Raw genomic sequence first — 13433 nt, forward strand, 5'->3', positions numbered from 1 at the left:
AAGAAGTTGCTGATTTAGTTAACTAAGAAGAAAGGGAGTAAGACTGAGATATTTCTGAAATCCAAAAATAGAGCAAGTGGTTCCAAGAAGTCAAAGTTCAACACGTTCCAAGGGCATGTAATGTCCAATGTAATTGACCTATGGCTGGACCCCATACCAGCAAACACAGCTATGTTTTGTCTTGTCAGTTGAATGAGAAGATCTTCACGTACATGTGCTTCACGAATGTCAAGACTAACAATGAGAGAAGGGAACATGTGCTTCACGAATGGCAAGTGAATGGACATGAAAAACATATCTCGAATTATGTTTTTTTCCAATTCGAAAAACAGACTTTAAGACTCAGAACAGCTGTGATTGGATATGCAAGTGGGCCACATCTCCAGCAGAAGAAAGTACGAATGGCTCAAAAAGACTTTTCGACCGCAACAGCAAACTAATGGGAGGAAGAGGAGATGCAGGCAATGAATGTAATTAGGTTACTTGGTGTAGAATCCAGACTCGATCATGAGCTTCAATAAATCTCTTACTACACTATCCTATTATTTTTATGAGTTTTTAAATTTTATCTAATTAAGATCTTCGCTTTGTAATTGTAATTTTATATCTGAGAGGTGGTGGAATAGGTGCATAATTGTTGTGACTGAGATATCTAATAATTTACATTGAAATAGTAGAAATACCAAAAATACAATTCTATTTTAAAATATATTTCAATTTTTAAAAATTGTTTTCAAATCCTGACTAATTTTAAAAACGAATTACTTATTACACAAGTCTTCTGCCCGTTTGTTCACGTACGTCTTGTTGATCTCAAAAAGCCAATTATATCGTAATAAAAAAAAAAAAGCCGATTATATTTTCGGGGACGGCCACACCGTGGAACCTGACTTGCACCGGCAAGTCATTAAGTCCACAAACGACTTTGACTTTGAGTGCTTTTCCTGATACCACATACTCATACATCCTACTGGATAAAACTTCTCAATTTCCACAAATCAATTGACTCGGAGAAATTAAAAATCCCAAGAATTATTTTACAAAAACTGCAGGTTGCCTATATAAAGGCAATACTGTTTTACTACCATGCACGCATGTCATAAAAGCAAAATAACTTAAAGCCATTTTAGAATTCATGTTGAGACGTAATGGGGTTATCTTTAACTTTCTTCACATTTAGACATTTAGTTTTATTTTCCTTCTTAATATTTCATCTTGCAATTGCTCACTTCATTTGTTCTACTCAGCCACTCTGCCATGATCATGAGCGTTCTGCCTTGTTGAATTTCAAGGAAAGTCTTGTCATTAATCAGACTGCTTCCTCTTATTCTTCTACTTATCCCAAGGTTGCGACATGGAAGCCGGATGAAAAAAATAGGGACTGCTGCTCATGGGACGGTGTCAAATGCAATGAAGACACTGGCCATGTTGTGGAGCTCGATCTTGCTAGCAGTTGCCTCTATGGTTCTATCAACTCTACCAGCAGTCTCTTTCAGCTTGTCCATCTGCAACGGCTTAGTCTCTTCGATAACAACTTCAATTTCTCTGAAATCCCTTCTGCAATCTTAAACTTTTCAAGGCTAACCCATTTAAATCTCTCTCAGTCTTATTTTTCTGGTCAAATACCAGCAGAGTTGCTGGAGCTCTCCAATTTGGAGGTCCTCGACTTATCATATAGTAATTTTGATACTTTTTATCTGAAGCTCCAAAATCCAGGTCTAGCAAATCTAGCTGAGAATTTAACCAACCTGAAAGCACTTGATCTTATCAATGTCCACATTTCTTCAACAGTTCCTCATACTTTGGCAAATTTATCTTCTTTGCGTTTCTTGTCTCTCAGTGGATGCCGTTTGCAAGGTGAATTTCCCCAAGAGATTTTCCAGTTACCCAACCTTCAATTCCTTGGTGTGATGAAGAACCCAAACCTCACTGGATATTTACCACAATTCCAGAAAAGCAGTCCCCTTGAAGATTTGAGACTTTCAAGCACGAGATTTTCAGGTAAGATTCCAGATTCAATAGAAAATCTTGAATCTTTATCTTACCTGGATATTAGTGACTGCTCCTTTATAGGAAAAATTCCATCTTCACTTGGTAACCTTACCAAGCTCGAATATCTATCCCTTTCTGGTGGTAATGGATTTTCGAATGAGTTGCCTACCTCCATTGGAAATCTTGCGTCTTTGAAAACTCTAGAAATTAGCTCATTCAATTTCTCTGGTACACTTCAGGCTTCACTTGGTAATCTTACCCAACTTGATTCATTGACAATTTCAGATAGCAATTTTTCTGGTCCAATGTCTAGTTCATTGTCTTGGCTAGCTAATCTTAACCAACTCACTTCTTTGAAATTTCCCTACTGCAACTTAAATAATGAGATCCTGTTTGCGATCTCCAACCTAACACAACTTACTGCTTTATATTTGAAAAACAACCAATTAACTGGTCCAATCCCATATTCGTTGATGAAGCTTAAAAAATTGTCCTTTCTTTTCTTGGGATTTAATCATCTGAGTGGTCGTATTCCAGTTGAAATTAGTAACCTAACTCAACTGCAGCATCTGCAATTATCATCGAATCAATTGGAAGGCTCTGTTCCAAGCTCTATCTTTGAGCTTAGGAATCTAGAAGGGCTTGACCTTTCCTTCAATAATCTCAGTGGCACAGTGGATCTAAACATGTTCCTTCTTAGCTTCAAACGTTTACGAATATTAAATCTCTCGTCAAATAAAATGTCACTGCTCACTAGAACCACTTCTAGTACCAATATGCAGAAATTTGAGATAATAGGATTGAGATCATGCAACCTTAGCGAGTTCCCATCTTTTTTGCACAACCAAGACAAATTGACGTCACTGGATCTTTCCTCTAACAAGATAGATGGAAAAATACCTGAATGGTTGTTCAGTGCAGGTACAAATACTTTGGCATATTTGAACCTTTCTTACAATCTATTGATGGACTTCGAGCACAATCTCCGTGTTCTTCCATGGAATAATCTTGGAGCCTTAGACCTTAGGTTTAATAAGTTGCAAGGACCACTCCCAATTCCATCAGCGTCAATCTTTTCACATCTTATTTCAAACAATCAGCTGACCGGGGAAATTCCACCATCAATATGCAGTTTGAATGGTCTTCATGCTCTTGATTTGTCTCACAACAACTTAAGCGGCATGCTTCCTGAATGTTTGGGCAATTTCAGTGTTGCGTTGTCAGTATTAAAATTGCAAAGTAACAACTTTCAGGGAAGCATTCCTCAGACCTTCATGAAAGGAACAAATCTGGCTATGATTGATTTAAGCAACAATTCATTGCGTGGGAGAATCCCGAAATCACTGGCAAATTGTGTGAAGCTCACATTTGTCCATCTTGGGAATAACCAAATCACTGATGTCTTCCCTTCCTGGCTGGGAACTCTTCCAGAGTTAGAGGTTCTTGTCTTGAAATCCAATAACTTTCATGGAGAAATAAAGGCACCTCGAACAGCTTTCGATTTTTCGAAGCTCCGCATCATTGATCTCTCTCACAACAGATTTGGAGGCATTCTTCCGTCGAAACACTTCGATTGTTGGAATTCCATGAAATATGTCAATGCAAGTTACCCAACATATATGCATGATACACTAACTCCAAGCATTTATCCTGCATCTACCTATTTTGGTTTTTTTGATTACTCACTGACAATGAGTAACAAAGGCACAGAATTGGAATATGAGAAGCTCTCAAATCTGATCACAGCAATTATTCTCTCCAACAACAGTTTTGTAGGAGAGATTCCAACATCAATTGCTAATTTAAAGGGGCTTCGAAATCTCAATCTTTCCAACAACAATCTCCAGGGCCGCATTCCATCATCTTTGAGTAACCTAACGGCGATAGAGTCAATGGACCTCTCCAGTAACATGCTCTCAGGAAATATTCCTCAACAACTCTCAGAGCTCACATTCCTTGCACTCTTTAATGTGTCAGATAACCTGCTCACAGGGCCAATACCACGAGGGAAACAGTTCGACACATTTTTGAAGAGTTCATTTGATGGAAATCCAGGGTTGTGTGGAGGACCTTTGTCAAAAAAATGTAACAACTCTGAGGCTTCACCACCAGAAGAAGATCCGCACTCAGAATCTGTATTTACATTTGGTTGGAAGACAGTTGTGATTGGATATGCAAGTGGGACAATAATAGGAGTGATACTTGGGCACATCTTCAGTACAAGAAAGTATGAATGGCTCGCCAAGACTTTTCGACTGCAACCAAAGGCTGATGCGAGGACGAGGAGAGTCAGGGGACATAGGCAACGGATGTAATTAACCTTTTTTCTTTTTCTTGTATTGTGCTTTAAATTTCTTTCTCCTTCTTTTCTTCGAAGTTTAATAAACGTTTTATTATTGTATATGTACTATATTGTCAGTGCAAGTAGGCTAATAATTTGATGGTTCTTGGCAATTTTTCCTTCAGCACGGCATTCATATCGGCTGCTGCTTCTTTCTTATTTGTTATTCAGTACCTTATTACTGTCCTGATTTGATCAAACGATCATGTCTTTAATTAACAAAATTTAAGATAATAGTTGTAAAAGATTAATGCAGCATTCTCTTTTTCCAAACCTGAAAGGATATGATTTGGAAAAAAAAAAATCATATAATTGATGATCAGGTATTAGTGATTTGGGCACCAGTACAAAGGTCTGCGAACTTTTTGTATTTTACTTTTCATAATTTCCATATATTCTCTAATTTTGTTTTTGGGCAAAAACCCCTAATTTAGTTGAAGAACCGCTTAAAATTACAAATTAATCTCTCAAAGCGTTCTCTAACAATAATCAACTTTTTGAAGCATCAAGCTATTACATGGGGTGCCATATAACTACTGTAAAAAAATATCATTAGTCATCAAATATGTGCCAACAATATAATTGGTAAATGTTAACTATCATCAAAACTCAATCACAATGCTAGAAGTGGCATAAAAGTAATTTGAAATAGAAATACCTTTAATCAAGTTGTTGAAACATAAAAATATATTAAACATGTGTGTTTACACGTAGAATTTGCTTGGGATTTTAGCTGCATTTTGTAAAACTTTTCAAATAGAAATTATTTAATTAGAGCTTTTACATTACCCGAAAAAAGTAATTACCAAAAATATTTGAGTTGTTTGATTGTCAACCAAAGTTTTTTAAAAAAAAAAATTGTATAATTATTTTAATAGTCAATTTTTTATAGTTATTTTATAAAAGAATGAAATCCAATTATCAAATATAATTAAAAATACTTTAGACGGTTTAACACTTTAAAAAAAATTCACAATGAAACTATGGAAAAATAAAAGTACCACAACAAGATTCTGTGCTCAACATAGACAAGCATGGTTAATAGTCGGCAAGGAAGAAAGGGCTGGGATTGGTTTTCTTTTTCTTTTTTTTTAATGTAATCTTTCAATTTTTTCCTCCATAATAAAATATTTAAATAACTTTTTTCTTAATTTACATGATGTTTTGTACAAAGCGCTTGTTTTCATGTTTTTGTACAAATCGATTTTGCCAAATTCACAGAACTATACTAACAAAACAGAATCCTCCAGCCTGCCTATCATAGAGAGTTTTAAAAGGAATTATGTTTAATAAGAAATTATGCGGTTATTCACTTATTCTTATTTTTAATGCACAACTTGTTCTGCTCTCAATGTTTCAGCTTACCGTTGCGTTCTGTCTTGTTGCAATTCAAGCAAAGCCTTACCGTTGTTCAGTGTTCTTTTTATGATTATCCTTCAGCTTATTCCAATGTGGCATCATGGAACCAGGAAGAAGAAAATAGCGACTGACGGCATCAAATGCAATGAAGACACTGGTCATGTTATCAGGCTTGATCTCACAAGCAGTTGCCCCAATGGTTCTATCAATTCTAGCAGCAGCCTCTTTCAACTTGTCCGTCTAGAATGGTTTGTTCTCTCCAATAACCACTTCAACTTTTCTGAAATCCCTTCAGAAATCAAGAACCTGTCAAGACTAACAGCTCTCTCTCTCTCTCTCTAATTCTTCGTTTTCTGGTCAAATTCCAGCCGAGAGAGCTAGTTGGAGAGTCTTGATCTATCATTTAATAATTTTCATCTGAAGCTCCAAAGCCCGAGTCTAGCAAATCTAGCTGAGAAGTTAGCCAACCTAAAAGTACTTCACCTTGGACAAGTCGATACTGCTTCTACAGTTCCTTATGCATTGGCATATTTATCATCCTTGTTTTCTTATCTCTCACTGATTGCATATTGCAAGGTGAATTCCCTGCAGAGATTTTCCAGCTACCCAAACTTGTATTTCTCGCTCTGACGTATGATCTCTATCTCACCGGATATTTGCCAGAATTTCAGAATAGCAGTGTCCTTGTAGATTTGAGAATTTCACATACGAGATTTTCAGGTAAGATTCCGGATTCAATAGAAAATCTTGAATCCCTATATTCCTTGGGTATTAGAGGTTGCTCATTTTCAGGAAAACTTCCTTCCTTCACTTGGTAATCTTACTAAACTCAATGATCTATACCTTTCTGGTAATGATTTTTCGGGTGAGTTGCCTGTTTTCCTGGGAAAACTTTCTGTTTTTGAAAACGCTAGAAATCATTTCATGCAACTTCTCAGGCAAAGTTCCGGATTCACTTGGTAACCTTTTGCAGCTGAATTATTTAACTGGTGAGATCTTAGGTCTGCTCTCGAATCTAACACAACTTACTCAATTAAATTTGGCTCTTAACCAGTTATCTGGTCCAATCCGGTTTTGCTTGTTGAACCTTAGCAAATTATCAACTCTGTACTTATAACATAATAAACTGACAGGGCGTATGCGTAATCCAGTTGAAATTAGAAAGCTAACCCAATTGCACATTCTGCGCTTAGCGGAGAATCAATTGGAAGGCTCTGTTCCTAGCTCTATCTTTGAGCTAAGGAATCTTCAAGCGCTTGACCTTTCCGACAACAATATGAGTGGCACAGGGGATCTAAACATTGTCCTTCTTAACATGGAATCTTTAACAGCATTACTTCTCTCGTCAAACAAGTTGTCATTGCTCACTAGAGCCACTGTCGATACCAATTTGCCAAATTTCACTATAATAGGGTTCAGTTCATGAAACCTTAGCGAGTTCCCATATTTTTTTGCACAACCAAGATCAATTGCTATCTCTGGATCTTTCCTCCAACAAGATAGCTGGCCAGGTACCTCAATGGTTGTTAGCTGGCCAGGTACCTCAATGGTTGTTAAATGTAAGGATAAATAGTTTGGAATATTTGAACTTTTCTCACAATCTCTTTGTTCTTCCATGGTCCAAAATGAATACTTTAGACCTTAGTTTTAATAAGCTGTAAGGACCACTCCCATTTCCATCATCAGTGTTTATCCATTCCTATCTAGTTTCAAACAATCAGTTGACAGGGGAAATTCCACTCCAAATATGTTGTTTGAGTGGTCTTTACGCTCTTGATTTCTCTTACAACAACTTCGTTGAATCTTGATTGGAATCAGTCAACCAAGAATCCCCAAGACCTTTCTAAACTCTCTGATAATTGATATAGAAACAGCAACTAATCACGCAAAAGCAAAAACAACTCAAAAACCTGCAAGCTAAGAACAACAGTTTATAGTGGTTCGGCCTGAAGATGGCGTATATCCACTGAAGAACAGAGCAACAGCTTTTATTCAATCACTGCGAACAAAATACAAGCTTAAAGACGAAGTTACAAGCATTTCACACTATGATTTCACTTCTCTTAAGGCTATATATACACGCTTAAGAGCCTCCAGAAAGATCCCCTGCCAGCCAGCTGTATTCTGGGTTTGTTGTAAACAAAACCCAGAATTTTCCCGCTTTCATAACCGAAAGTAACAAGCTTCTAGACACGTGTTTCCTTCACGTTAAACATAGGCCCAAAACGACAGTAAATAATGCAGTATAGGATAAGTGACTGCACATGACAAGCACATGCTCAACTTATTCAAATGTTACTGACAAAATAATATTGTCATACGGACTTATAAGTTTTTAAGTCGACATGTCGTATTGCACCAAAGCTTTAAACTGACAGAACATCTGATCTTCTGGAAACTAGCTTCAAAGCTCACCCTAACGAACTTCAGTAGCATGGTTCCCAAATGTTTGGGCAACCTCTGTGATAAGTTGCCAGTGTTAAAAATGCAAGCTAACAACTTTCATGGAATCATTCCTGAAACCTTCGTGAACAGAACAAATTTGAGAATGATTGATTTTGACAACAATTCATTGCAAGGAAGAGAACCTAAATCCCTAGCCAATTGTGTGAAGCTAAAATTTCTTAATCATGGGGATAGCCAAATAACTGATGTCTTCCCTTCTTGGTTAGGAACTCTGCCAGAGGTAGAGGTTCTCATTTTGAAATTCAACAACTTTCATGGAGAAATAGAGGAACCTCAAACTGCTTTTGAGTTTCCCAAGCATCGCATCATTGATCTCTCTCATAATAGGTTTACAGGTAATCTTCCATAAAAGCACTTCTACCGCTGAAATGCCATGAAAGATCTCAAAGCAAGCAAGTAAGCTAGCCATGAAAGATCTCAAAGCAAGTAAGCTAACATATTTGCAAGTTAAACCGGTGCCGCATGATTTAGCTGCGTTTACCAACTATGGTTCCACCGATTACTCACTAACAGGCCAGCTCAACCATATTTGGGGACAAATGGTTTTAATTAATTATTCTTAAAATTTAAGACAAAAAATATATATATTATTTATTGAAATCAATTCTTTAAACACTCTAAAATGTAAAAATTATTAAATAAAATTCTATTCTACTGTTGGTAATCCATGAAATTTTAATTCAATTATAACATTTTCACTTATTGGTTTTTTTAACTCAAATTACATCTTTTTTACTACTTCCTTTATAGATTAAACTAATTTTTCTGTTCTTCTGTTTTCTAAAGTTTTTCGATATAGTTTTATTTCAAAATAGATAAAACAAGCACACACAAGAAAAGTAGATGAATAAAAGAATATATTAAAAAGAAATAAGAACAAATAAATAACCCAACTAATTAAGAGAATAATAAAAAGATAAAATCTGGAATTTGAGTTGAAATCATAAATTAACTTTATCTTTATAATAATTGTTTGAGAATTTGAGTGATGACCAATAGCCATAGAGAATAGAGAAAACGATTAGATTTTTTCTTTTTTTTTCTTGAGTGGAAAGCAGAGGAAGCAAGATTTTTTTCCCTCTCTCTCTCTTTCTTTCTCTCAAACACCAAGAACATATCGTATCTTGATTGTTGGAGGAAAAATTTAATGGATAAGTAATAAAATGTGGGGCTTTTATAGAGGCTTAAAATGAACATAAAACTTTTTAATTATAACATATTAATTCTAACAATGAAATAGAGTTTGTAGGATTGAAACTATTAATTTATCGGTTTTATAAGAATTAAAACTATTAAGTACTATATTAAACAAACTTTATAGGAATTTGATAGTTTATTTAGGAAAAGATAATTACAAAATAATAATAAATTAAATGAATAATAACTTTTAAATTCACTTTCTCATTTTATATACAAAATAATCATCTCATGAGGTCTTTATATAAAGCGGGACCCTGGACAACCGCCTAAGTTGCTTAGAGGTCAAGCCCCTACTGCTAATAATGAGAAACAAAGGCAGAGATAGAATATCCCAAGCTGTCAAATTTGATCACAGCAATTATTCTCTCCGACAACAATTTTGTTGGAGAGATTCCAACATCAATCGCCAATTTAAAGGGGCTTCGGACTCTCAACCTTTCCAACAACAATCTCCGAGGGTACATTCCATCAACTTTGAGTAACCTAACCGTGATATAGAGTCATTAGACCTCTCTCGTAACAAGCTCACAGGACAAATTCCTCAGCAAGTAGCAGACCTCACATCCCTTTCATTCTTTAATGTGTCACACAACCATCTGAGTTAAAGAACAGAAAATAGTTGTTTGGCTGATGAGAAAGTTAAATAAAAGAAATGAGATCTGGAAACTTCAACTTTATTCAATTCTTTTGTTTTCTGGAACTATAACCATCTACTAATCGATTACATGTATATATATACAAGTGCAGCTGCTCAGCTGAAGTTTAACAAACTAACTAACTATTTACAACTTGCTTAACAAAATTATCACGTGTATATGCACAAGCAGCTACATAACCAACTGGTGCCAGCTGGCAGTACATGTCATCAACTTGTAACTGATTGTAGAAGCTTCTATGATCCTCTGCTCTGCTGCAAATATGAGCCTCCTTAACAATCTGACGGGAGTAATACCACAAGCGACACAGTTCAGCACATTCACGAATGATTCGTTTGTTGGAAATCCAGGATTGTGTGGAGAACCTTTGCCTAGAAAATGTGAAAACTCTGATGCTTCCCCAGCAGATGATGATCTATACTCAGAATCTGTAATCGCATTTGGGTTGGAGACGGTGCTAGCAGGGTGTGCAAGTAGGACAATAATAGGAGTGGCACTTGGGTACATCTTCTCCACGAAAGTATGAATAGCTTACGAAGACTTTTCGACTACAACCAGAAAGTAGTGGAAGGAGGAGGAGACATGGCAAAGAATGTAATTAATAAGCTTTAATTAATTTATTTATTTATTTTATGAATTACTCACTAAAGCCTTGAAGAATTGTGTACTTGAAAATTTTTCTTTCTCTTCCAATTTCAATAAATCTATTTATACTATGGTGCTATTGCTATGATTCACGCTTCGGGCCTGTTTGAAATTATTTTTGAAAGATTTAAAAGTGATTTTAAAAAAATTAAAAGTCGATTTTAGTATTTGATAAACTTTCAACAAGATCACTTTATCCTATAGCAAATTTTAAAAAATGAAAAAGAGTAGTTTTTCAAAATTTGATTTTGATAATTCATTTCATAATATATATTATAAAAATCTAAAATTATCTTTTATTCAATTAGGAAATAAAATCATTACATTTAAAGAAATTATTATTATTTCCAATTATATTGACGTAATAAAATAAACACAATTAACTTGTTTTAATTATCAATTATTCTTTATGCAAATAAAATATTATTATAAAACAAGTGCATGTATAAATAATTTTTTTAATTTATGTCTATTTAGGTCATTTTAATTCTTACAACATTTTAAAAATGAGATTTACCAAATACTTTTAAAAATAAAATTTACTAAATATTTAACTGATTTTTTTTACAACTGTTATTTTTAAAACACAACTAATAGAATTTATTCTAAAAATTATAACATTACCAAACTAGCCATTAATCTAAAAACGCTTCGCATATAATTGTTTGCCAAAGGCATTAGTGAATCACTTTGTGGCTGATCGAACATCAATTAATACATAAATCATTGAGATGAGTGGCACATCAATCATATACTACTACTTAAAGTCATTCAACTTTGGTTCTCATATCCTCGTAACAGTGCTTGAGAAAATAACTAAGGAGGATGAAAAGACAGAGTGGCACCAGCTCTCTATGTTCACAGTTTTGCTAAAAGTGCATTTTGGCAATGGCATAAAAGTAACCAGTTTTATCAAGTCGAAAAGCCATTTTCTTTTGGCGTAGTTAGTTACTACCACATCATCCAAGAATTTATACAAGCCGAATCTAAAATTTGTGGCGTTTGTGGTTCAAAACTATCAAAAATTTCTTCTCAAGAGTTTCCAATTTTGCGATTTACTTTCAAAGTATCACAGTATGAATAAATGTCGAACACAGAAATTCACCTGTCTTGATAAGTCGATTATATTTTCAGAAATCCCTTACGGCTCACTCAGCTCCAGAATCTGCAAATATATCAACTTATTATTTAAATGCAGACAGTTTGCAAAGATCCTAAGTTCATTTCTTCACAAATCTTAAATTTCCTTTTATACGCCTATTATTATTCATCCTGTTTACACTGATCACTAACTTACAATCAAATTCAAATCATTCAATCTTACAAAATTTTCTGTAGGAGTGATTTAATCTCTGTACTCTCTAGATTCCATCTGTAATCAATTTGTTCAATAAAGCGTCAAGTACCTTGTTACCGAACCTCGTTACTTTGTTGCGTGTTGGTTCATTGATTTCTTCTTCTTTGTTCTTGGTTCTTTTCACCAGAGTTATTTGATTCTTCAATTGTACTTGGTTGTTTGAGTTTGGTAACTGCTCTGATTTCATAACAATATTATCTTTATTTGTTTACGAATTATTATCTTTAAAGCGTAGCTCAAAAAAATCAACATTAACAATAAATTTACAATTGCCTAAGGGTATTACGTTTGAAAAAATTATACTCGATAATGGATAAAGCTAAATAAATATCCCTATTTTTAGATATTACAAAAATTGAACGTATTTAAGATTTTTAAATTAAAAATAGTTTTCAAGCATCATATATATCAAATGTACACTGAAATACCAGAAATATTAAAAACACAATTCAATTTTAAATTATATTTCAATTTTTATTAACTCTTTTTAAATCCTGACTAATTTCTCATGCCAACTGTTCTAGATTTGTTGTCTAAGACCTGTATGAGAATGAAGAGACTTTAAGGTTTTGAACTAATTCTGTAGACCTTCAAGTAAAATGGAAATTTTTTTGCTTCCGTTTCATGTTTCTTGTGGCCTGGTTCATTGTGGATGGGATACAAATAATCTTTAAGCCACAGAATATAAAATTGATCGATCAACATGTTGAAGTGTAACAATCGATTCTTTAATACACAAGTCTTCTGCCCTTGTCTTCACGTACGTCTTGTCGATCTAACAAAGCCAATTATTCGGTGACGGCCACACTAGGGAACTTGACTAATTGACTTGCACTAACAAGTCATCAATAAGTCCATTAACGACTTCGTCTTCGAGTGCTTGCTTTTCCGGATACCACCACATACTCATACATCCTAGCTTCAAGATAAAACAAACTTCTCCATTTCCACACAAAATGATTCCACACTTGGATAAATCAGAACATAGCAATAATTGAAAGTTGCCTATATAAAGCATCGCAGCTTCACTACCATTATGCGCGCCATAAAAGCAAAATACCATAAAGACACATTTTAGATCAATTCCTGGGGAGACAAATTATGGGGTTATCATTACGTTTCTTTACCTTTATGCACTTAGTTTCTTCCTTGTTAATATTTCACCTTGCAATTGCTCACTTCACTTCTTCCATGCAGCCACACACACTCTGCCATGATCAAGATCGTTCTGCCCTGTTGAAATTCATCGAAAGCCTTACCATTAATAGGTATGCTTCTAGAAATCCTTTGTCTTATCCCAAGGTTGCATCCTGGAATCAGGATGAACAAAATAGTGACTGCTGCTCTTGGGATGGCATAAAATGCGATGAGGACACTGGTCATGTGATCAGCCTTAACCTCAGTAGCAGTTGGCTCT

At 34.8% G+C, this 13433-nt stretch overlaps 2 protein-coding genes across 2 annotated transcripts; both read left to right on the forward strand.

Annotated features, from left to right (window-relative positions):
- The first annotated feature begins 1148 nt into the window (after positions 1 to 1148).
- On the forward strand, positions 1149 to 4307 carry LOC112101000 (receptor-like protein Cf-9 homolog). Its single transcript, XM_024190888.1, has one exon. It carries the CDS (start codon positions 1149 to 1151, stop codon positions 4305 to 4307), a length of 3159 nt encoding a protein of 1052 aa, XP_024046656.1.
- A 1475-nt stretch (positions 4308 to 5782) lies between these two features.
- Positions 5783 to 7118, forward strand: LOC112101001 (LRR receptor-like serine/threonine-protein kinase FLS2). Its single transcript, XM_024190889.1, has 4 exons — positions 5783 to 5891; positions 6269 to 6412; positions 6468 to 6557; positions 6826 to 7118. The coding sequence occupies exons 1-4, from the start codon at positions 5783 to 5785 to the stop codon at positions 7116 to 7118; spliced, it is 636 nt and encodes a 211-aa protein (XP_024046657.1).
- Positions 7119 to 13433: the final 6315 nt, after the last annotated feature.

Source organism: Citrus clementina, unplaced genomic scaffold, assembly GCF_000493195.1.
Source record: "Citrus clementina cultivar Clemenules unplaced genomic scaffold, Citrus_clementina_v1.0 scaffold_2, whole genome shotgun sequence".
Classification (NCBI taxonomy): Eukaryota; Viridiplantae; Streptophyta; class Magnoliopsida; order Sapindales; family Rutaceae; genus Citrus; species Citrus x clementina.